The sequence below is a fragment of the Mus caroli genome, chromosome 9, assembly GCF_900094665.2.
Source record: "Mus caroli chromosome 9, CAROLI_EIJ_v1.1, whole genome shotgun sequence".
NCBI lineage: Eukaryota > Metazoa > Chordata > Mammalia > Rodentia > Muridae > Mus > Mus caroli.
The window spans coordinates 112,358,972-112,384,948 of record NC_034578.1 but is presented as its reverse complement, the minus strand read 5'-3'; the positions used below and the strand labels follow the sequence as shown (position 1 = coordinate 112,384,948).

At 43.7% G+C, this 25,977-nt stretch overlaps 1 protein-coding gene across 3 annotated transcripts in view; it reads left to right on the top strand.

Moving 5' to 3' along the window:
• Window positions 1-25,977, top strand: part of Rbms3 (RNA binding motif single stranded interacting protein 3) — a 672,329-nt gene that overhangs the window by 301,239 nt on the left and 345,113 nt on the right. For all 3 annotated transcript variants that reach the window (XM_029481347.1, XM_021171492.2, XM_029481346.1), the window contains exon 4: window positions 298-389. In XM_029481347.1, the coding sequence (XP_029337207.1) occupies window positions 298-389 (92 nt within the window). The remainder of the gene's footprint in view (window positions 1-297; window positions 390-25,977) is intronic.

Genomic DNA, 25,977 nt, shown 5'->3' with positions numbered 1-25,977 from the left:
CTTGTAGAAATTCTGTAACAGAAAGAACACAATGAAGCAAAGCTTTGCCTTAACTGCCAGGTTAGTGTTAAATGGGCTTTGCCTTGCACTCCCAGTCTATAGAGTGTTCTGGAAAATGAATTAACCACCTCATATCTAGAGATACTGAGATAACACTTAAAGCACTCAGGACCACAGATATGAGAGCCTTTGGCCCAGCCAAGTTTTGTTTGGAAGGAATGAATTCAGAGCTGACCATAAGTCTGAGGTGTGTCTGCCTGCCTGTGATGACTAATGCCAGATTTTGTATTTTGGCAGGTTATGGTTTTGTAGATTTTGATAGTCCTGCAGCCGCACAGAAAGCAGTGGCGTCCTTGAAGGCAAATGGCGTGCAAGCACAGATGGCCAAGGTAAGCCTGCTCAGACAAGAGAGTCTGTGCACACGGTCTGCCTTTGTGTGTATGTATCTGTGTGCAATCAGAGGACCATGGTAAGCACACTCAGACAAGACAGTCTGTGCACACAGTCTGCCTTTGTGTGTGTGTATCTGTGTGTGATTAAATATTAGTCCCCTGTCATGAGCAGAACCCAGATTACAGTTTGCATTCTTTTATGCTCAATTGTTAAGGAAAATGAAGCCTGCGATAGACGTGGCTTGTTATCATCTCCCTGGTTTGGCGTGTCATTATAAATGAGCTCTTTGGTTGTGGTGACCCAGTGTTTAAAGGACACATGTGGAGGACTCTGTTTTGCTTGAAAAATGAGATATGCATGTATGAGCACCTAGAACTTTCCTAGTCAGCAGTGTTGGAGTCAATATACACATGCACACACACACACACACACATATATATATATATATATTCCAGTTCTCGTGTGATGGCTTTTTCCCTGACTCATGCAGGCTTACTGCTAGTGTCCTCTGTCTCTAACGATGTATTTTCACTTTGGTGCACATACCCAGAGTTTGCCTGAAGAGCAATTTTCTTGGTATTCATCATTTCAGTAATTATTTGCGGCTACATAGTATGTGTTTTCTGGGACGTTGTATGTGAAACTATGATGAATTTTTATATCAACGTGAAATTGCCCCCTGATCGTTTTGTGTCATCATTACTGTAGTGGTACAACAATATGCCTCTGCAGTAAGATGATATGGACCCCCAAGAACAATCTATACCATGTCGTCTCCATTTTAATTTGGGACTCTAGCGAGATATTATCATGATGATGTAAGCTAGGTGTGGTTGGGTGCAGCTTTGATCCCAGCACTCTGAAAGCAGTGGCAGGCAGATTCTGTGAGTTCAAGGACAGCCTGCTCTATATAATAGAGTTCCAGGTTAGCCAGGGCTACACAGTGAGATCCACTTTCCAAACAAGAACAAAAAAAAAAAAAAAAAAAAGGAAAAGTAAGATGAAGCAGCTGAAATGTCTCTGATAACATTTGGATGTTGAAGATGTTGATGCTCTACCAGCAGCCATTTGGGATTGTCATAAACACTCTAAGTTTAGAACATTCTTTCTGTTAATAGTTCTGAACTTATAATCCCCAGATCTTCAAACTGTTAGATGGCACAGGCAACAGACCTTGCAGTCTTGGGCATCTGTCCCCTGCTTGTGTTTCGAGTTTCCCCAGCCCTGTTGCCATAGAAATAAGCGTTGTAGTGATGTAGTGATGTGGTGCTCCAGCCATTTGTCTTCTGTTATGATTGCGTATACTCTCTAGAAAGATCTTCCAGCATCAGCCTGAGATCTCCAGAGGGTCAGCATTTGGTCCTAGCAGCTGTGGCTGCATTCTGATCAGTGTGTGAGGACCACATCTGCTCACGGCCTCTTGCAAGCCAGTTTCCTCTTAGGTGATGATGGTGGTCTCATTGCCTTTCCCGTCACCTCATTATTCAAGGTAATATAAATTAGAATTCTCCCAGCTGTGTATTATGTTCTTTGTCAGGATTATGCCTGGAAGCTTTAGATTTGGTCAGGAATTAAGATTGATGAAGTTAATACTTTTAATTAATCAGGAAATTGCATGCATGTCCTGGTTTAAAGGTTATTTGGCAAGAGTCAATGACAACTGAAGTAGCAATTTCCTGTACCCAGGAAACAAGTGATCAAGCGTGGCTGTCGGTTGAGTCAGGAAATGATTGTGAAAATGCTTAAGAAAGAGAAGAGGGTGAGGCTGGAGTGATGGCTCAGTGGTTAAGAGCACTTGTCCTGACAGAGGACCTCTCATTTAGTTCCCAGCACCCAAGTTAGGCAACTTGTCACCTCGAGTAACTCCAGCTTTGGGGACCTAGCCCCCACTCTGGCCTTTATGGCAACTGCACTCAAGTGTACACATGTGTATGTGCATCTGTACCCGGCACATGTATACATTTCTGAAAAGTAATGATAAACCTCAATCTAGTCACCATTTTGGCCCAATCCCATCTCCAAGGCACAAACCCTGGAGTGCTTGGCCGGGCTGTGGGTAGTCACTCTATTGCAGACTTCCTGAAGGATTTTACAGTTTCAGTTGTGCTGTCTGTGAAATAAATCCTCACTCCTTTTCCTCAGTAAGTTTGAGCCCAAAGCCTGCTTTACATTCCCATCTGCCCACTGGAAAAGTTTCAGCAATAAATGACTCTGTAATTTAACTACCCAGAAGAAAATAAATAGCCTCCGTTTGACAATGAAATGGAACAAGCTTGGCCACCTGTATTAGCAGATTTCTCACTAAGCTATTGGATTTCAGGGCATTCTCTCCTTTATCCTGGCGATAACTGTTATTTATTATCGTATAAGCCTGCGGTCTGCAGGGTGTGTGTTTCTTGCAGTATATATTTTACCATCTAAGTATGCACCGGTCGCCTCCTGCAACCTTGTTCTTATGAGTGTCCCACTCTGTAGGTTGTTTTGTGACATCTTAAAAATCCCCAGGATTTTAAAAGGAAAATGTGTTCTGAGATTGGAGAGATGGCTCATCGGTCACAGTGCATACTGCTCTGGCAGAAGACCTGAGTTCAGTTCCCAACGCTTGCTTCAAGGAGGTTAGCCGCAGTCAGCTCTAACCCCAATTCCAGGGGATCTGACTCCCTTTTGTGATACTCCTGGCACCTACACTCACAGTCTGTATCTTCACATAGGCACACACAGAGACAGATGAATGGACAGAGGAATGGATACACACACACACAAATTAAATTAAATTAAATTAAATCTTTATAAAAAAAAAACCCTGTAATTAAGTCCCCGATAGCAACCTTGGAGCCATCTTGAACCTGTGAGAGTTGCTTCTCTTAGCTAATGTGTTCAGGGTGTGCCTGTGAGAACACCAACTGACACCTCCAGGGTGTTCCTGTGAGAACACCAACTGACACCTCCACTACAAAGAACTGAAAAGGGAACTAGCCAGGGAGTAGTAATTGATCAATGCATTGGTTACATTTCTGTTGCTGTGATAAAACACCATGGACAAAGACAACATGGAAGAGTTTAGTTTGGGCTATAGTTCCAGAGTCTTTTATGGTGGGAAGATATGGTAGCAAGAGGCAGCCATACTGTCAGGAGAGGAAGATGAGCTATTATGTCTTCTACAGTAAACATGAAGTGGAAAGCAGGAAGAGGCTATGGACTCTTAAAGCACCCCGTAGTGAAACGTCACCCCCTCAAAGCGTTCTCCCAACTGTGGAGCATGTGTTTGGATACCAGAGCCTGTAGGGGACATTTCTCCTTCAGACTGTGGCAATCTACAATTAGTAAGTAACCAGGAACACAAAACATCATTTGTTTCATGAGCAAAAGCAAATTTTAAGAATGTTATCAGTGCATGCTGATGAAGAATGTGGGTTTGAAGGATACGTTTGGCTTTGATTTCTGGTTGTGGCACCCTCTTGTTGTGTGAACTTGGATTTGTTATCAAAGCATTTCTAATAATCTTTAATAACAACATGGTGTTTCAGGATGTAGGGTTACTGAAAGAGTTTTGGAAATCCACAAGGAATTTGGCTTTGTGCCTTGATCATTGTAAGAAGCCAGTACCTGCTGCTTTATTAAATGGTGTGGATTAGATTCAGATGTCCTGGTAAAACCTCCTGTGAATCCTGACATATCTTTAGGGTCTTTAGATAGATAATCTACTATTATCACAAAATAGTTTATAGGAAAATATCTGTAAAAGCTTTAGTCTATGAACATTTTCTCGCTTATTGGGGGCTGGACAGCGTGCTGGTTATAATGAAATAACTGGCTGGGAGACAGACAAGGGAGTGTGTGACTCTGTGACATCATAGCTTCATTCACAAAAAAGGCCTTCGTGGGGAATAGGGAACCTCTAGTCTAAGAACACATTGAGATTTCTGTCCTCGAATATATTGCTGGGGATTGAGTAGTTTCACCTTACTTTGGCCTGTGGTTGGCTATTGCTTGGGATAATGTAGGAGGTTAGTAAATTAATGTCAGATGATCTACAAACATCTGTTGTGGCCAGTCACTACTGAGGGAATCATGTGGGTGCAGGGGAAAGGCAAGGATTTCAAAAATAAAGTTACTTGAATTTTGGAAACCAAATTACCTTAGTTTCTGCAATTATCTTGGTTTAGCCCAAATGGGGGAATGTCACAAGCAAGTAGCCATGGCTACGAAAACCCTTTTTTCTTATTCTGGGTTTGTGACATTTATTCTGTCTGCTTTAGTGCAACAGGGATGGACCAAGAATTTTAGCTCTTCCTAATCTTACCCATCCATGAGGTAGATCTGAGTCATTGGCTAAGGACTGTGGGTCAGCAAACACACAAAAACAAGAAGCAGAAGAAGCCTCAACCAGGTAGTTGAAGAGATGGCTCAGCGATTTAGAACACTGGCTGTTCTTGGAGAGGACCTAGGTTCGAATCCCAGCACCCATATGGTGGCTCAACCCTCTGTAACTTCAACTCTAGGGGATCAGGCACCCTCTTTTGGTTTCTGTTTACTGCACACAGGTGGTACACAGATATCCATGCAGGGAAAATTTACACATAAAAGAAAAATAAATCTATTTGTTTTAATTAAAGAAAAAATAGTCCCAGCTATCTATAGCTTCACATATAGGTATATAACTGATATACAAGGAAGGTTTTGGATATTTCAAGAACACTGATATGGGCATTTATCAATTAGGGTCAAGAGGACAAAGGTCACTTGATCCTCACTGTCATCTTCTTGGATAGGAAAGCGATTCTTACTTAGATAGATACTTCAAGATTCATGGTTATGTAGACGTACACCTGAATTCTGACTTCTATAGGGGTTGGCCTACATAACTTTCCAGGACCTAAGTGTGACACCTCTGCTTTTCTGCTCCACTTATACATGTAAGGATCCAAGCAGATACTCTATACACTGCTGTGAAACATACTAAGGATTTTATTTTTATTTTAATTAGGTATATATGTGTTTGATGAGTTTGTACACGTGAGTGCAGTGCCCATGGAAGCTAGAAGAGAGCCTCTGGTTCCCTGGGTCTAGAGTGACAAACAGTTATTACCTGCTGTGTGGGTGCTGGGAACTGAACTCAGGTCTTCTGCAAGAACAGCAAGTGCCCTTAACCTCCAAGCTACCTCTTCGGTCCCTGGAATGTATATCAAAGGGCTGTGATTGCAGAGATTAGCCAGTTTAATGTAGCTTTTCAGGTAGGTAGCCCTTTCCTCATGGTTACTGACCATGCGATGAGTGTGGCTGTTCTTCATTCAATATTGGCGTTGTGTGTTCTTGTAGATACACATCCAGATAAAATGCAGTACCTCCTACAACCAAGCATAGTGTCTCAGCTTCATCCTGGTTGATACCTTGTTAAACTTTCACAATAGCAAGTACTAAATGTTGGCCTACCATGCGTTTATAAATATATTTGTGACATCTGTTTTATTAGATATGTCAATTTGGTGCAAGATTTTTTTTTTCCTAAGTTTTTCTCCTCTTGATCCTAATGCTTTGGAATGCAGGGATTCAAAACCCAATATTGAATTTGTCAGAGTTGAACTTAATTCCATGCATTAATTATCTGCGGCCTTTGCAGCAGAATCCTCTACAGTTAAATATTTATATTAGCTTTTACCTAATGATTTGCATAATCTGCCTTTGGGTGGTGCCCCACTCTTACCACTGTTGCCTCCTCCTAAGCTAAAGGACCAATGTGCATGCCAGTAGAAATACACACTTCCCCAGTGCTAGATAAACAAATTCAAAAAGAAGTTGTTCAAAGGTCCTAGACTCTGGTCTCCACCCATCAATCAAGTTTTCATTCAGTGTCTTGAGGAGCCCAAGGCTCTTGCAAGTTGTACACAATGTCAAACCTTTCAACATACCAGAGGCAAATGTGGGAGAGCACTGAAGCCCTTGTATGCTGCTGGCGAGTCTCACTCCCAGCAACCCTTACCTTGTCTCTTGCTTTGATAGTTTGTCCTTGCAGATGGACAGAACTTGTCCTGTCTCTGGTACAGAGTGACAAGTCCTGTATAAATCAGCAGTTGCTCTTGAAGGTCTCTACCCCACTGAAATAAACACTCATCAAAGTGAGAAAAGTGGGGCTGGAGAGATTGCTCAGTGGGTAAGAAGGCCAGCCAGCCAATGTTGAGAACTTGAGTTCCATTCCTGGGACCCATATGATGGATCCAAGAACTGCCTGGTCACAAATTCAGAGAAAATACATCTTAAATGGGGAAAAGGCTGGAGAGACGGACGGCTCAGTGGTTAAGAGCCTTGGCTGCATCTGGATGACCAGGGTTCAATTCCCAGCATTCACATGGCAGCTCACAGCCATCTGTAACTCCAGTCCCAGGGGATGGAACACCCTCTTCTACCATTTGTGGGCACTATAAACACACAGTACATAACCATTCATACAGACAAGCCACCCATATATACACAATACTAAATAAATAAAATGTTTTTTAAAATGGAGAAAAAAATTGCATATTGTGAATGAGGATAGCCCTGTCTTCAGTTTGATCCCGTGTTCCCACCACCTCCAGGATGTCACTTTATGATACCTAAGCTACTCACGCATGCCATGAGACTCCATCTCTGTCTGCTGGCCAGTGGCATTGAAATCCCAGTCACCGTAACACTCTCCCTTCTTTTTATCTAAGAATTATCCTGAGCTGAAAGAAGACATTCAACTCCAGAAAACAAATGCAGACCCCTCCCCCCTTTTTTTGCCACTGAAAACTTGTTTTTAGAAGTAGCTTAAGCACTTCAGGACTTTCCTTACCAGACATAACTTTGCAAGTGGGCAACTGCAAGGACTCATTATGGCGCGCTGATGAGCGGTGTTTACTCTGTAGGTTCACTTGAAAGGCTTGCTCACATGTCAAGTGTAAGCCGTCTTCCCCGTTGTTCACAGGGAACCAACTCAACAGAGCTCCTTTATAAGTTTGGCGTGATACATGAATCTCATTCTTTGCTGGCTCAAAAGCAACTTGCTGGTGAGGTGGTAAACACTACTGAGATGATATAGACATCCCTGCAATAAAGCATTCTAAAAAGATAACTAGCCTCCCCTGGAAACGTTGCCACGAGTGGAGATCTGCTTCGTTGGAGATCAAACTCCAGACTTTGTGTGTAGAACCTGGGGCACAGAGCCTCTTCCTCTTCCTCAGCCCTTGGATATATGAGACGAGGTCTTTCTATGTAGCCCGGATTGACCTGGGATCAGAACTGTCAATCTTCCTGCCTTAGCATGCTGATTGCTGGGATTGCCAGCACAGCCAGGTTACATATTTATATCCATCCTTAGGAACCAGGCCCTATAAGCCACTCTACTCAGGCATTCGTGCACAAAACCCAAGTGCTTTATAAAGGCACAATGTCATATGAAGTATGAGTTCAATGTGTGGGGAAGTATGTCATGTTGAATACAGCCCACAAAAGCCTGTGTTTTAACCTTGCTCTTCAAGTATTTCCTCATTAGTGGAAAAGCCATTCAAAGAATCTCCTCAGCCTCTGGCCTCATCTATCCTAAGAAATACATAGGAATCCAGGAAGAAATGAGAAGTTAATGAGTTAAAGGACCAAGGTTTATAGGCACCATATTTCCAAAGGCAGACAAGTGTTTGCTAATCAGAATGAAGGAGTCTTATGGCTCATTGTGATATTATGGAGTGTGTGTGTGTGTGTGTGTGTGTGTGTGTGTGTGTTTGTGTCATTCTTCATTCTGTGTATATAGCTATGTGTATGTGTTTACTATCCTGTGAGTGTGTAACATTTTCTAAGCTTTTGTCTTACCCAGCTCACTCCATTGGTGGTTGTAGGTTTCTGGACTGGATACATGTGTTCAAGTGTGCACCTGCATATGTGTCTTCAATTGCTCATGTCTCTGTGTGTGTAGGCCAGAGGTCAAAAGCCAGTGTCTTCCACACAAACACTAGCCACCCCTTTTATTTTTTAATACCAGGTCTCTCACTGAGCCTGGAGCTCAAAGATTTAACTAGGTTGTTGAACAGTGAGTCCCAGATAGTAACTAGCACACACACCCTATTGGCTTGTACCATTCTTACTAAGGATCGCTGTCATGAGAAACCTATTTAATTTTGTTTCTGCTGTGATACTTACTGGTCACTGGTTACTGAAACTAACAGTTTCTCTTGCTCTCTTTTCCACTCTGCCCTCATCCTCACGAACCTATCATTTCAGAACCTCTAAGCACAGATTCTGAGGATGTATTTTGAAAGGCTTTCTCTAGTACAGTGATGGTTAACCGTGGCTATGGTCAACTCTCAGGATGCAAGATGTAGCACAGACAGGAACCAGGAGGGATAAAGACTGCATGTAAATTCAGTAAGATGACCTGCAGAAATGCCATGCTATGGAGTAAAGGAAACAGACTGAAATACAGAAAAATTACCAAGAAAAAATACACAGAAAATTACAAAGGGGAAAAAATAAGAATCGAATTCCATATCAGTGCTGGTCTAAGAGAACAGATATCACAAAAGGCAAATCAGCTTCTTCAATAATTGTGGAAACCCTTTTCTCCAATACAGAGGGGAAAAAAAACAATATCAAGCTATAAACAGAGGAGGGAGTGTGATGTGGTGGTGTGCAGAGGAGAGGTGGTACATGACGTGATGTCATGTGTGATGTGTCTACACATCTACAGCCATGTAGACAGCTAGATATAGTTAAGACTTAAGTCAACTAAGGTACATCACACACACACACACACACACCCATCCATGCCACGGGAAAAATGTGATTGCTAGAAAGGAGACAAATTATCCGCACTTTTTATACCTTTACAGTGCTTCTGGGTGTCAGAAGAGAGTGAAACAATGAATACAAACCTTGGAAGGTCTGACCATAAAATTGTGCATTTCACACTTGAAATTATGAATTTGGGGACCCATCCCCCTGTAGACTACTAGAGTTCATTCAGGAAACAGGCTTTAAGTCAAAGGTACAAGATCACCAGACTGTCTCTCTCAGGGACATTCTAGAAGTTGTCTGTGGTGAAGCGACATGCCAGATGGAGTCAGGTGGTGAATTCTTTACTAAAATTAAAAGGGTGCATGTTTATTTTATTCTCACTTATCCTAATTTGTGTGCACGTGTCTGTGTGTGTGTGTGTGTGTGTGTGTGTGTGTGTGTGCGTGCGTGTGCATGCCCATGTATGTGAATGCATGCAGGCACCAGAGAACAACTTTAGGGTATTTGTCTTTAGACAGTGTTTGCCTGTCTTTCCTCCTCCTCCCCTGTTTTCAACTTTCCCTTTTTCCTTCTCCCACAACTCCTTCCTCTCCTTCTCTCTCCCTTTCTTTATCCTTCCTTCCTTCTTTATTTCCTTATGTTTTTTCTTTTTTTTTTGTGACAGGTTTTTTTGTTTTGTTTTTTTTTTTTTTTTTTGTCTGCCATACTAGAAAAATACTTAAACTTTTATTCTTTACTGTTAGGCCAGCTAACTCCAGAGATCCTACTGTCTCTGCCTCCCCAGCCCTGGGATGACAATAAAATGCTGCTATACCCAAAATAATTTTGTNTTTTTTTTTTTTTTTTTTTTTTTTTTTTTTGTCTGCCATACTAGAAAAACACTTAACCTATTAATCTATACTGTTAGGCCAGCTAACTCCAGAGATCCTACTGTCTCTGCCTCCCCAGCCCTGGGATGACAATAAAATGCTGCTATACCCAAAATAATTTTGTATGGGTTCAGGTCCTTGTACTCATCCATCAAATATTTTACAGACACCTGTCTATTTTAATAATATATTACCACTAACTCTCACATTATTAAGAAACAGATTGTTGCCCTATTCTGTTTAAATGTTTTATCATGTAAACAAATTCCCACTGAAAACAGAGTTGAGGGTCCTGCAATGCCTCAGTCAGAGGTTAGAGGGCTGAAGTGAGAGACATCAATGCACTGGCCACTTCATTAACTCATACTTTTAGTCACCTTTGCATTCATGGTTTTAAGTCACCAACAGCAAGCCCGCTGAGAAATGACTTTTGTCTCTTGTGAGTGAGCACAGGAGTTAGAGCCTTAAGTGGAAAAAGGAGAGGACTCCCATGACTTGGGAATTGGGAAGCCAAGCCATACACTCAGACTGTGACAGAAGGGCTATCATCCCCTGGGGCCCATTCTGGAGTCCCTGTAAATCGCTACAATCACTGGGAAGCCTTCCTGGTGGCTCATTTCACCCCTGAACCCTCCTGTTGTGTTTACCAAATTTTAATAGTTTCATCAGCGTAATTGCTCTGGCCTCCAGCATGCCCTTAACATCTGTCTCCGTGCATTTCCTGATTGCACCTCAGCTTCCTTGCCCTTGGCCAGATGTGTCAGACAAAAAGCGTTGCAGACCGAGCATGTGAGGGTTGTCTGAGGTGGAGGAAATGGTCTGTGTTCAGAAGGGCTACATCCAGAGAATCAACCTGTCTCCTGAGGTTCTGCTAGGACATAGGAGACCAGCAAAGGGCTGATCATGTCCAGGAAATGCACAGCTCCTACATATGGTGTGCACTCTGGTCCCAGGCAAATGGAACTTTGTGGATGGGCTCTGGTTTGCACAGGGGGCTGTTAGCATGAAGCAACGACCAGGGTTTTTAAATCATACTCTGTGCTAAGCTCTGTGGCTTTCTTAGCTGAAGGACTTAACCAGCATAGATACCCTGGTTACACACCAGAAAAACAAGATCTTAAAGGCACTGGAATTCTTTTCTGCAAAAAAGATATTTGTATTTCTCACACTTTTGTTTTAGTGATCCTCTTTGTGTATGTGCAGGTGTGTGGTAGATGTAGGTGTACTTGTGTGTGTGTGTGTGTGTGTACCTATATGTGCCTGAGTGAATCTGGAAACCAGAGGTTGACATTCTCTGTGTTTGTTGTTGTTGTTGTTGTTACTATTATTTTGGGGTAGAGTCTGTTAGGGAAGCTTCATGTCACTGAGCCATCTATAATTGCAGGCCAGTATCAGCAATCCCACTGTCTCAGCCCCTCTGCCTCCCAGAGCTCGTGTTACAGACCTGTGCTGCCACACCCAGCACTGGGGATCTAAAGCTTGGCTCTCCAGGCTGCTCAGAGAACCCTTGACCTACTGACCTACCTACCCGGTCTCATTCACTTGGTTTTCTTGGGATAGTACCTGGGTTTGGAATTCTGTAGAGTGGAACATTAATACCTTTTGGTTTTGAGGAAGATGTCAAGCATGACGCCATAATTTCCAGTGCCCTCTTCCTGTGCACCGATGGGCTCAGTTAACCTGTTTTGTGTGTGTGTGTGTGTGTGTGTGTGTGTGTGTGTTTTAAAGATTTGTTTTAATTTTTAAATTTGTGGGTGTGGGTATGTGTATAGGAGTGCAGCACCAGCAGAGGTCAGAAAGAGAGGATCAGATCCCCTGGAGCTGGAGTTAGAGGCAGAGTCATCCAGCATGGGTGTGGCCACTGAACTTGAGTCCCCTGAAAATGCAGTTCATACACCTAACCACAGAGCCACCTCCTCAGCGCCACCCAAGCCTGCGCACAGCTATTACCAATTGTGTCTGGCACTGTTGTCTTGTGGAGGATCAGGACTGCCTGGGTGAGCTTTTAGACTTGACTATCCCCCCCCCCCCCCCCGTGCCTCACCACCTCCTCATGAGATTGGCTGTCCCCATGGAACTCCTGACTCAGTGGCTGTCCCCATGGGAAACTTGCTGATACCTCAGACTACGTCATGCTTTCTCTCATCTGCTTTCACCCAGGACCATATATGTTTCCCTGAAATTCAGGATTTGCAGTCTAACTGCTATACAGAGATAACTGTGTTGCTATTGGTCTTGCAGACCTGAGCAGGGCTTCCTAGACTCTGGTCTCCCATCGGTGGCAGTTTTTATCTGAGAAATTTTATGGAACCCCCACATAGCCAGGTATACAAAGCGGGGACACAAAACAAACATGTCCTCATAATAAACCACAGAGGAGGGTATTCTAAATTCTTTGGCCTACAAGCAATTTCACCGTTGAGTAAAAACAAAACACAATCCGCACACCGGTGAGATTCCGAACCGGCTGGTGACTTCTGAGGCTGCGCAGTGCAGTATTCACTGAAGAAGGAAAACGATGGAAACCAGTTGGAAAAATAGTTCTTAAGCTGCCGGACCTACAATTGGGTCTACATATTAAATTTTTGATCACTAAAATTTCTTTCAATTAAAATTCTGAAACCCAGAGTGTCCATGTTTCTAGATAATTAGCTCTGGATGTTAGATATTTTTCCCCCAGGAAATAGCCCAGTTCCTTTACACTTTAATATATCTCCCTGGGTGGGTCTTAGCAGTTAGTGGTCATTAGTATTCCTTTAGGGCCAAAGCTCTAGAGAAGTGGAAATTGGCTGACTTTTATCCATCAGTCTTTTTTTTTTTTTTCCCAATGTATAGGAAATGCTAACAAATTAGCCTCAGGTGCTTTGATAAGTCCTATGCCAATATGTCCTAAACTAAAGCAAAAGAACCAGCCACACAAAGACTTTCGTTGCTCTCTGCATGTGCTCCTACTCTGCGGATCTGTGCCTTCTCTAAATATTTTAAGTGCAGTGTTTATATGTTTGTGGTTTCCTAAGTTTGTTTACTCTTATTGAATATCCCTCCTTAGACGAAACCTGCCGGCAAGTTATGGAATCGATGGTATCTGTGCATCGTGTAAATGTTTATGTTGAGGCATGAAATGAAAGTCCCACAGATATTTTGTTGACCGTGGCATTGACACAGAAGGAAGGAAAGGTCAGACCACCCTGTGAGGGCATCTAGCTTTTATGCATGTCACTCCCATCCCAGCACCAGCGGTTCTGAGTCTGTCTGCAGGGTGAGATTATGCAGCTCGATGGGAGTCCCACCCACCGAGTTCCCCATGCTCCAAGGTGAGGTGAACCTGTCACTTTTTCATATGGTCAAGCCCTGGTGACAGCACCGGTTAAGGAAATGCCTCTGCTCCTTGCACTTTGAGTCAGGACCTGGTGGGGAAAGAAACGGTTCTGAGAGAGGGTTCAGCATACACAAGTTGAGGAGTGTTTACAGAAGGGAGAAACGGAAGGGGTCAGGTCAGGGCTTCTCAATCCATGAACCAGAGAGAATGAAGCATAGGCAACTGGTCCAATCTGGCTTTGGCTGCACAATTTTGTAAGCCAGGATGGCTGCAGCTTTTTTTTTTTTTTTTCTGAGTCTTTTTTTTTATATGCCTTTAATTCAATTTACTGCATGGATATGGTGTACCATGTCTAGGGTACCAGTTCCCAGTGTTATAAGGATTTATGTCCCCTCCCATTACTGCTTAAAAACATTCCTCCCATCACCAAAGTTCTTACAATCACTACTTAGGAGCTGAGTCCGTGTAGACACTGGCTATTGCAGGGTCCCTAGCTGTTTTCTTTCTGGCTTTGTTACTACTAGAGGCAGGCTAGGCATGGCTCGTGTCCCTTGCTGATGTCTAGGTATCTTGGCCATGTATTTTGAGATCCCTGACACGTTTTGTCCCTCATCCTGGCTTTGGTGGAACTTGGTTTTCGTAGGCTTTGGCCTTTCTTTGTAAGTGTTTTATTGAGTCCTGCACCCCTGTGATGGGGTTACAGATTGTCTCTGATGTTTTGATGCTGATGATAAATTAGATCAGCCCGGCTGTCCTTTCCCGCTCCTGCCTTTCACTCGGCACACTTAATTGTGTCACAGCACTGCCTTCCCGTGCTCCTGTCATTGGTAGTAAAGACTTTATTCTTTGTAACCTCATTCACACCAGAACTTACAGCAACCCGCACGTGTCACTGCTGTGATTTGGATGTAAAACGTAAAATGTCTCCCACAAGCTCCGGTGTCTGAACATTTGGCCTCCAGTTTCTGGTGCTGTTTCAGAAGGGTGCGGCCATGCTAAAAAGTGGATCCCCTCTGAGTGGGGCTGGCCACAGGGGCGGGCTTGGAGGTGGGGTGCTCAGTCCCACTTCCCATGAAAGCATTATAAATCAGCTGCCCCGTGCTTCTGCCCTTGTTCCTCCCCCACCACTGTGGGCCATCTCTCCGTAAGCCATAAACCATAAACAACCGTTCCTTCTCTCCTTGTCATCATTTGAACACAGCAAGAAAGAAAACAAACTGATATGGTGTGATTTGTCTACCAGGGCACTCAACGCTTCCCTCGGCCCCTGGCCTGTCAGCAGATTCGTTCTTGTACCTTTCACATGTGTTTGAGCTTAAGGCAGGAGCAAATGGAAGACAGTAATGCATTGGTTTTGGGGACAGAGCTGGCGTCAGACAAGGTTGACTTTATCACAGGACTCTCTCTCTGAAGCATCCAGGAGAAGTTGTCCTGTAAAATTTCTTATAATAAGCAGGGGCGACTTTATAAGTGAAACACGGGACTGCATTTTATATATGCAATATAATATCACAAGCAGGCATAAGTGGACGTGAGAGAAGCCAGCAGCTGGACTAAGCGCTGCCATCTGTTGCTGGCTCCGTGGAAGAGCTCCTCCGCTGTTCGTTTGCTCAGACTCTTCTAGACTTGCTCCAGACAATAAGGCCGACGCTGATGTCGGAAAAGCAAACCATGGGAGAGGAGATTCTATCATTGCTGGGTTTTCCCTCAATTAGGAAAACATTACATACTAGTTCAAGGAAGAAAGAGCCTCTCACATCAAACAGGAGAAGATGAACCACATGTGAAAATTAATAAACAAAATAGCCTGGAAAAGAGAAAGCTGTTGTGTTTGGATCCCAGCTTCACTCAACATAAATATTCTACTGTGGCCAGCAAGTTAGATGTGCTGGAAATGCCAGACGCTTCCATGGGACCCCAGAATTGCTGTGCTCCCTACATTCCCAAATCAGTAATTTATTGTGTCAGTTGATATTTATGAGTCAAAACATATGAATGGCAGCCCACTCATGAGAATTTGGTTTTCATAGGGTCACTCTATTGGCTGTGACTCTTTTATGTTTGAGCAGCTGTGGCAAGGTACCTCAGGTTGGGTGTCTCACAGATGGCTGCGAGTGGTACCCTTCCGGGTCTGTCACAGTCTAACCATGATCTTCCCCAGTGAAAACCAACAAGTCCCCATGGATCCCACAGCAGTAATTCTGCTGGTGACCTCTAACCCTCCTGACCTCTCACAAGGCCCCGCCTCCTAAAAGTCTTACTTTGGCTGTCTGGATTTGGAAATGTGAATTTGTGGGGCATCTGCATTCTGAGAATGGCATAGGACCAATTTACAAAGAAAATAGCCTATGCTTTTTTTTCTTTCTTTCTGGATTTTGACTTTTTTCTGTTAAACACCTTTACTAAACGGAAACTTTAGACTTTTATGGTATTGATTTATGTTTGGAAAGTGAGTTTCATACTTTTCTCTTTTTATAATGTCATTTGCCTACATTTTCCTGTCAAGTCTAATTAAAACTGAAGTTTGCTGGGGAGGCAAGATAGCCCAGTAGGTAACAGTTCTTGCTACAAACATGACCTGAGTTCAGTCCCTAGGAGCCACTTATGGATGAAGAGAACTGACTTCAACAAGTCGCCTCAGACCTCGATATGCATACTCTAGCAAATACATACGTGAATACATACATCCCACAAACAAACAAGTAAGTATATGAAGCTGTAGTTTATAACAACCAACATTTCAAAAGATGGGCAAGCTCACTCGTGCCAGAAACCCCAGCAGTAAACTCAAGGCCACAAAGTCATCTGAGTTTAAGGATAGGCTGGACTACAAACAGTGCCAGAGGAGCCTGATCAGAAGAGGCAGATCATGTCTCAATCAACTAATCAATAATCAATCATCAATCAATCAATCAATCAATCAATCAATAGAAAAGATAGAAGTTGAATGTGGTGGTACACATTTGCAATTCCAGTGGTCTAGAAGCCTGAGGCAGGAGAGTTGCTGCAAATTCCAGGCCATCCTTGGCTGCGGTTTGAGACTCCATCTTAAAAAGGAAGCTATATGAAACAAAACACATATGTGTGATGTGCTTGTGTGAGTGTATTATGTGTGTGTCTGTATGTGAGCGTATGCATCTGTGTTTGTGTGAGTGAGTGTATATATCTGTGAATGTGCGTGGCTGAGTGCATATGCATCTGTGTTTGTGCCTGTGTGAGTGTATATGCATGGGTGTGTTTGTGAGTGTGTGTGTCTGTGTATGACTTACCCAAGGTAGTGATCCTTATTTTGTGCCATGTGTGTCCAGTTCCTTCGTTGGCCAGAAACAGCATTAGATCTCCTAGAGTAGGAGTTATAGGCAGCTGTGAGCCACCTGTCATGGTGCTGGGATCTGAGCTTGGGGTCTCTGCAAGCAGCAAGCACTCTTAACCATGGAGCCATCTCTCCATGTCTTTGTGATCATGAGACAGTGTCGCACTGGGCAGCCCAGCATGGGGCTTGCTGTGCACCCACACAAATACAGGGAAATACATAATGCAGAAGTGGGAACCTGAGCCCCTGACACATTCGGCTTTGCTATTTGCTTCAGGATGGATTATTTCCTGTCTGTCTTGGTTCCTCTTCTATTGCGATGAGGAGACACCATGATCAGGAACAGACCCTTGTTGACAGTTTCAGAGGGCGAGTCCATGGTCACGGCAGGGAGCAGGAGGGCAGGAAAGTCAGCAGGCAGGCATTGCGCTTGAACAGTAGCCGAGATCTCACATCTGATCTTCGAGTTACAGACACAGAGGTCTAGTCTGGGCCTGGCATGGGCTTTTGACACCTCAAAGTCCACCCCCAGTGTCAGAACTTCTCCAACAAAGCCACAACCCCAACAAGGCCACGCCTTTAATGAAGCCACGCCTCTAACAAAGCCACGCCTCTAACAAGGCCACGCCTCTAACAAGGCCACACCTCCTAGGCCTTTCTAAACCAGTCCACCAACTGGAGCTCAAATATATGAGCCTGTGGGAGCCATTCTCTTCACGCAACCACACCGTTTTGAGCCACAGCTTTCATTCTGTCTATAAATACCTCACCATTTACTTCAGCCAATTAAAGACTTGTTTGCACTCATGATTCAAATGTTAGTTAAATTTCAAACTGAGTCAAATTTTTATGGTGAGATTTTTAACAAATTGGATAAATGAACACAAAAATGTCCCATCAAATGATCCTAATGAGTTCATAGCAAGTGTAAAATATAGTGGAGTGTCGACTGGTGGGCGGGCACCAGTGTGCTTTTTCTGGTGTTCATAAATTCTAAGTTATTTCCTGATGAAAAGTCAGGACTATCCAATTTTTCAGAGAAATCTCTGGTGATGGTTTTGATGGTCACACTGTTGTGGGAGTGAACAATGATAAGATCTGCTTAGTCACCGAAGGGCCCCACTTAACATATGTGTTTTCTTCATGTATTTACATGAGTCACCGGTCAGGGCAAGATACGGCAGCCGTCTGCATTTGCTGAAAGTGATTAAGAAATCAATGCTACATCCACATCCCAGCCAAGCCAGCTGAGAAGGCAAGGCCTTGCTCTTTGAGAGAATGTAGAAATATTTTGTGCTTGGTAGTGATTTCATGGTGTGTGTGTGTGTGTCTGTCTGTCTGTCTGTCTGTCTGTGTGTCTTTAAACTCCTTGCTTGAGTTAGGGAGAGTGGTATACAAGAGAGGCTTTCTCCTCTTTTATGCTAATGAGACTTGCTGTGTGTTCTTCCTGTTCCATTCACATCCTCTCCTGATAATTGTAATTGTCAGCTCTACTCAACCCAGAATCACCTGGGAAGAGAGTCTTAATGAGGGAATAATCTAGATCAGGTCGGCCTGTGTGTGATTGTCTTGATTACCTTAATTGCCAAGGGAAGACCCTGCCCACATCAGATGACACCATTCCTTAGGGCTGTGCTCACAAAGATGTAAGAACAGAGAGGGAATGCTGGGTAAGAGGTCTATGTGCACTCCGTGTGCACTCATCCACTGTTTCTGCTCTTGCTGTGATGGGAGCAGTTATCCTACGTCCTTGCTGCCTTGACTTCCCTGCTATGATGGAAGCTACGCCCTAGAATTCTCGGCCTTATAAGGGGAACTCTTTCTCCCCAGAGCTGCTTTCTGTCAGGTGATTTTATCCCAACAGCAGATGGAAATCAGGGCAGCTCCTGCGCCACACTGCCTGCCGTGTTTGAGTCCTCAGACTTAGTGTTACACGATTCAGTTTTTATTTCCAATCTGTCATGGACCAGTGAGTCTATGAAATACCATAAAAATGAATGATCAGAAAATGAAATAAAGGTAAACAGACACATAAAACGCAAGCCTCGTTTTTATTATTAGTTTTAAAAGACAAAAATCAACTTTATCAAGTTGCTGAAAACGTTCTGCATGGTGACTCTCCGAAGGCACAGGCCTGTCTCCTCTCACTGGAATGAATGCTTTAGGCTGTGGCCTTCTCCTGCAGCTCACAGATAGTGTAGCACTGGTCCAGCCTTCCTCTGTGCAACGCCGGGAGAGCCACAATGAGGAGTCAGTTGCAGCAGCCTTTGTTACAGAGCCCAATCTTGGAGCTACAGACTCCTGAATGCTCCTGTATCTGGACCTCATGATTCCTAGGCTCCTGAAGTCAAGACAGAGAGTCTGAGGGCATTTTGGAGGAGGGTACAATCTCATCCTGTTTGCAAGCATTTGGATTTCAATATTAAGCAGAGTAACCATACACAGGCCAATGGGTGCTTTGGGGTACAAGGCCTGCACTGCTTTCCCTAGGCACTAGGAAGCAGAGAGTTCATGTTCACTCTGTGATGCATGAGATGCATGTGCAGTGAATACCGTTTTTCAGTAGATAAGGTGGGTCATCTTGAGTCTCAACTTGACGGGATTACAAATGACCAAGGAGGCAGACCTCTGGGCATGTCTGTGAGAGAGTGTTTAGCTGGGTTAGTTGAAATGGGATAAGTAAATGAGGGGGACGGCATACACAGACTGGATCCTGGGCTGAATCTAAAGGATGACCTCCTCGTTAGTGACACCTGTCCCTGCTTTGGATGCCAGCTACAGTGTGACCGACCAGCATCTCACGCCCCTGCTGTGTCTTTCCTGCCAGGATGGACTGTGCTCTTTCAAACCATGAGCTGAAAAATCAACCCTTGTTCCCTCAAGACCATGTTGTCAGGTGTTTTGCTATGGCCATGAGAAAAATAACAGATGCAGTAGGAAATATACGCCAGGGCTTACAGAAAGGAGCCTGGCTAGATGACCCCATAAAGTCTGGATTTCGGGGAGTGAACTAATAAGACATTTACAAGGAATGTCTGTGTTAGTGGCAAAATTTCTGTTCCAACCTGATTTCAGAAGCTTTGAGCACAAACAGGACCAGGGGTTCAGAATCCAGAACCCAGAAAACTGTTTTTGCAGCTTATTTTGAGATGCACAGAGAGCTTTGTATTTGACCCACTTATTTAATTTCTTTCCGTGGGATCTCTTTCCAAAGGCATGGTTTGCAAGCCACAAAAATACTGCATTAGTTCTCATTGCTAGAAATGTTGACTCAAAAATAAATAAATAAATAAATAAAATTTGGGCTGGCAGGATAGCTTAGCGATGGGGCTGGAGAGATGGTTCTGTGGTTAAGAGCCCTGGCTGCTCTTTGAGAGGACCCATGTCAGTTTTCAGCACTCATATGGCAGTTCACAGCTGTCTGCAACTCCAGTTTCAGGGGATCCATGAAAACTTCTGGCCTCTGAAGGCACCGGGCTTACATGTAACATACATGCTGACAAAAATATCCATACAAAGAAAATAAATAAATGCACATTTTTTAAAAAAAAGATGGCTCAAGGGGGTAAAGGTGCTTTTTCCAAGCCTGATGACCCAGGTTCAGTTCCCAGAAACCACATGATAGATTCTCAGAACTGACTCTCCTAAAAGTTGTTCTCATGAATGCACTATGCCACAGGAGTGTGCACACCTACACTCACACACACTAAATAAATGTCAAAATAAAGATGTTAAGGGAAACAGCAGGCTGAGAAATAAATAGATAATACAAAGAAAGCGTGGGTTGGGAGGAAAATGGGATGGAGGGCCCTTGGGAGCTAACTCCGGAGCTAGGGATGGGTATAGTCAAGGTACATTGCCTACATGGATGAAAGCTTCTAAGAATAAATAAATACTAAAATTTTAAAAAAGAAAATGAACCAATATTACTTTAAATCAACAGCAATTCTATAAGGCCTTATTTCTCATCCTCTGTTCTAAATATTCCTCTCTGATTGATTTTCATTACCTGAGAACAAACACCCAGGTATGGGCTATCGGGCTCTGCTGATAGAGCAGAGAGATAAATAGGGACCCTGGCATTAATCCATGTGCAGTCTAGACGTACGACAGCCTCATACATAAACATCAGCTGAGAACAGAGGTGAGGTAATGAAAGGCTGAATGCCCAGGAGATATGCACTGCACACATGAGGAATACACTGCACACATGAGAAACACACTGCACACATGAGAAATACACTGCACACATGAGAAATACACTGCGCACATGAGAAATGCACTGCACACATGAGAAATGTACTGTACATAGCAGCCTGTGATCTGCCCTGCCTTTTCTCAAGTCCACAATTACAAGAATTTTTAGTAAGAATTTTTCTCACTGCCTACCCTCATGAAGTAGCACAAAGCCATTCTCAGATTCCTGCATCCAGGATCACAGTGAGGGACAGTGCCATAGTCAGGGAGCCTTCCATGAGCCTTCCTAGCCTGCTACAAGTATCTTGTTCTGAGACATCAGAGGTGGTGACATTGCCACTTTACTTTGTGTCTTCCCCATAGAGTTAACCCACTGTCTTCCAGACACTTTTGAGTTAGTAGCTACCAACTCAATAAAATAAAGACTAGATCAGCTATTGTGCAGAGAATGGGATAGCAATGTGGAGAAATGAGAGGATTTGTGAGTTTGGTGTAATTCTCTATTTTATTTTTATGTGTGTTGCTGTGTGTGTATGATGTGTGTGTGTGTATGATATCCTTGACTATATAGCAAGTTTGACAGAGAGAGAGAGAGAGAGAGAGAGAGAGAGAGAGAGAGAGAGAGAGAGAGAAAGTTAGTTTGGTGGTTGATATTTCAGAGCAGAAACCCAGAATTGTTGCATACTTTGTACATTCAAACATTTCAGTAAGTGTGCCTACTGTGTGTGAAAATGAAAGGTTCTAGGCTGGTTTATGTGGCTTGTTCCAAGCCCTGGTTTTGATCTCTTGTGATATCACCAGTAGTAGGTTGTCCTGATTCGTTTTCTTGCCATTGGACACAACCAAGAATCACCTGGGAAGAGGAGTTGCTCAGATCACATCGGCCGATGGCCATGTCTTGGGGGTAATTTGTTGTGATCACTGACTGATATGGGAGGCCTCAGGCCACTATGTTTTGGGGCAGACATGGGCCATATGGTTCAGGAAAGTATAAGAAAGCAGGATGAGCAAGCCATGGGGAGCAAGCCAGTTAGCAGCACCCCTCCATGGCCTCTGCATCAGCTCCAGCCTCCAGTGAGTAACCAGCCTCACATGACCTGCAGGTATAAGCCAAATAAACTATCCTCCCTAAATTGCTTTTGGTTATGTTTCTTCTTCTTCTTTGTTTTTGTCAAAGCAGAATTCAGCATACTCTAGAAGCTTTTGTTATGAACTGACATTTTGTTATACATCTTGGTCATACCATATATGTGTGTGCATATATTGGGTTTCTTTAAAATCAGTCTCTAGGGCTGCTAGAGAGAGAGCTCAGGGGTTGAGAGCATTGGCTGCTTTTGCAGAGGACCTAAGTTCTGTTCTCAAAACCCGCACCATGACTCACAGTCACCTGTATGTCCTGGTCTAACTCCCAGGGTTAACACACACACACACATACACACATACACACACACACACACAGGCACACACACTGAAGAGAAAGAGAAGTGGAGGCAGTCAGGGGAGAAGGAGGGAGAGAGGGAGGAACAGGATGGGGAGAAAAGAGGGAGGATGTCAGGAGGCAAGGATAAAGGAAGGAGGGAGAAAAGATTGTAGAGACGGGGGAAGATGGGGCAGAGCTACAACATTCAGAATATTTCCTTGGTTGCTCAGGTGGCTATTTCTATTCCTCCCCATCTCCCACCCCAACCCCAGCCCCCCTCTTTTATTTCCTTTTGTGTGTGTGTGGTGCTGCAGATGACTCTAGACCTCATGCTGCACACAAATGGCATGTTCTGTTCTGTGTCATATCCTGTCCACAGTTGTCATCTTGGGTAGTCGCTCACCATAAACCAAATTTGAACTAAAGAACTACATTCCAAGCACACAACTTCACCGATGACTGGAAGATATACCTCAGACAACCTCCATAACTTAAATGCATTACTTTAACTTGTATAATTAAGGGGAAATTAGTTGTGTAATGTAATTATTATAATTAGTGTTTATGGACATAAATAATGAATTTGCCTGAGCAAATTTCATGTCTTCCTATGCCTGCCTGGCCTCAGGGCCCCTGGGGCTTCTGCTGGGTTAGCTGCAAATTCCCATGCCCATAAGGGTTGCATTCCAGTACTTCCAACCAGTGGTCTTATCAACTTCCAGCAAGGAGACCCCATGTTCCCTTTGCACCGGACCTCATAACTTTCCCATTGTCTGCCTTAATGACCATGATTAAAGCTTTCCAGCCTATTTTGGATGAAACATTGTTAATATTTGTTTATGTACCTTTTAAGGAAATGCCAGAGTATTAAGACATACCTAGTCCTGTGCTAATGACCTGATCTAAGTACATATCTTAGAGGTATCCAGCCCATGACATCGTGAATGCAATTATCCTGACAAAGGAAGAGCGGAACCACAAGAAGATATCGTAGTGCTTTAAGTCAATTTACATTTGTGTTGGGCCCCACGTGTAGCTCTCCTTGGCCACAGGTTGGACATGACTGCTAAGATGTCAACTGACCCACTATCTATATAAAACAGTACCGCATCATTAGCCTGGGAATAAACACGCCACATTAAAAATAGGCACTGAAGTGCTGTGTTCTTGGCTCATCATTTAAGTACACTTGCTGTTTTTTTTTTAGAGGATCTGAGTTCCCAGGGCCCATGTCACATGGCTCTCAGCCACCTGTAACTCTAGCTTCTGGGTCCAAATGTGTCTTCTGGCTCTGTGGGCATCTGACTTTACATGACATATGCTCATACAGAACACGTGTGTACTTATTAATAAAAATAACTTTTTAACAATAAAGATGGGCTATAGGTAAAGACGGATATATCTAATAACTCAGTTGCACAGCAGCACTGTGACTCCGCGGGAGAAGGTAAATCTGACAGCCTGAGTTTGATTCCCTGGGATCCATATGATGGAGAGAGAGACAACACCTTTTAGTTGTCTATGTGGTCACCTGGTTTCTACACTTATGCCAACATGCACACACAGAGTAAATGTTTTTAAAATCTCAACTGCACTAATGATTACACAGATGGAAATTAAACCCTAAGCCCATACTAGGACAGGTCCACTCTTGGTACAATAATTACAATGAAAAAAGTATAAAGTCCGGGCAATGGTGGCACATGCCTTTAATCCCAGCATTCGGGAGGGAGGCAGAGGCAGATCCAGGCAGATCTTTGTGAGTTTGAGGCCAGCCTGATCAACAGAGGGAGTTCCAGGACAGCCAAGGCTGCTTGTTGAGAGAGAGAGGGAGAAAGAGAGAGAGAGAGAGAGAGTGAGAGAGTGTGTGTGTGTGTGTGTGTGTGGTGTGTGTGCATGTGTGTGTGTAAGTCAGAGGATGACTATATGGTGTGAGTTCTCATTGTCTTCATCTGTGTTCCAGGGATTGAATTCAGATCACCAGGCTTTTGTAGCAAGTGCTTTGACCCTCTGAGCCATCCTTCCAACCCCTCGCTTCATTTTTAGCCTTGCCTCCTCTTCCATTAGCATCCATCCTATGCTTCAAGGACAGTATGAGACCTCAGGAAATAATGACATTGTAAATTTCATCAGCTGAATGACACAAATCCACAGGAGCCTAATGTATGTGCAACTGGTGAATGCCTGCTTCTGAGGGACATTATTTTCAGAGCATTTAGGAGTCCTCGCTTGGTGTTTATTCTATAGGCTTGGGAAGAACTTTATTGGGAATGTGTGAAGCTAGGTACCATCCAGGGTGAGTGCCTATTTAGTATTGTGGTGATGTACAACTTCAGAATGGAAGCTTAAGCGAGGCTCCTTTGATGAGCTATTCTCAGTGTGGTGAACAGTAATTACTTAGTCCAACCTGTACTCAGTCACTTCACCAACTTCTTCTCTCCTTCTCTTGCTGTCCAGATTTTCCTCCACCATGTTTTGATAATTGGTCGTAATTGGCTGCTACTATCATGGCCATATTCCATGACTCAAATAGAAATCAAAGGCAATTAGAGATCTTATCAAGAGGGAGAGTGATGAGCGAGCGCCACTGTCGTCTGGATATTAAACCGCTTGGCTTCAGGCCTGATGCCCATTACTGGAAGTCTTAATGGCCTTCCTGAGCTTAGCTTTCTGAATTTTAAAACAATGACAGTAATAAAATCCAAGTCTCTGTGGTTTTTTTTTTTAATGAGAATATCTTTATGAAAGATATGGATGGTGGTCAGCTCTCAAAAGTAGAAAAGGGCTATTTAGCAGAAACTATAACAAAACATTTCATGTAACTGTTTTCTGTAATCTGCATATCATACAGCAGGGTGATGCATTAGGTATTTTCCTCATTGCTAGGATAAAATGCCTGACAGAGCCAACTCAAGGAAGAGGTTTATTCTGGCTCTGAATCTGAGGGTGTCGTTCAGCACGGCAGCAGGAGCATGAGGCAAGTGGTCACACTACAGTCGCAAAGCAGTGTGAGCTGGATCCTGGTGCTCAGCTCGCTTTCTTCTTTTAATGCATAGGATGGTGCTGCTCACAGTCGTTATGGGTCCTCCCACTTCATCTAACACAATCTGGAGACTCCTTCATGGACACTCCCAGATGTGTGCTCTGTAAGAGGTTCTACAGCCCGTTACGGGGTACTGAGGATTACCTCTCACAGGCAAGGTGTTGATTTCCATTGGTTCCCATCATCCAACTCTAAGGTCAACAGAAGCAGAAGTGAGAAAAGATGTTACTTACATGTTGGTGCTTATCGCAGAGCACGCACAATGGACACACATTCAGACACCAAGCCCTCACACTATTGCTGATGCCAAGAAGCACTTGCTGACAGGAGACTGGGATGGCTGTTCCCTGAGAGGTTCCACCAGCATCTGACCAATACAGATGCTGATACTCACACCCAACCATCAGAATGAGTCTAGGGACCCCAATGAGAGAGCCAGGGGAAGGACTGCAGGAGCTGAAGGGGATTGCAACCCCCATAAGAAGAACCATCAACTAACTGACCACCCAGAGCTCATGGGAACTAAACCACCAACCATAGAGTTTGGAGGGAGCTATGGCTCCAGATACATATGTTGCAGAGGATGGCCTTATCTGACATCAATGGGAGGGAGGCTTGATGCCCCAGTGTAGGGGGATGCTAGAGGGGTGAGGTGGGAGTAGGTGAATGGGTGGA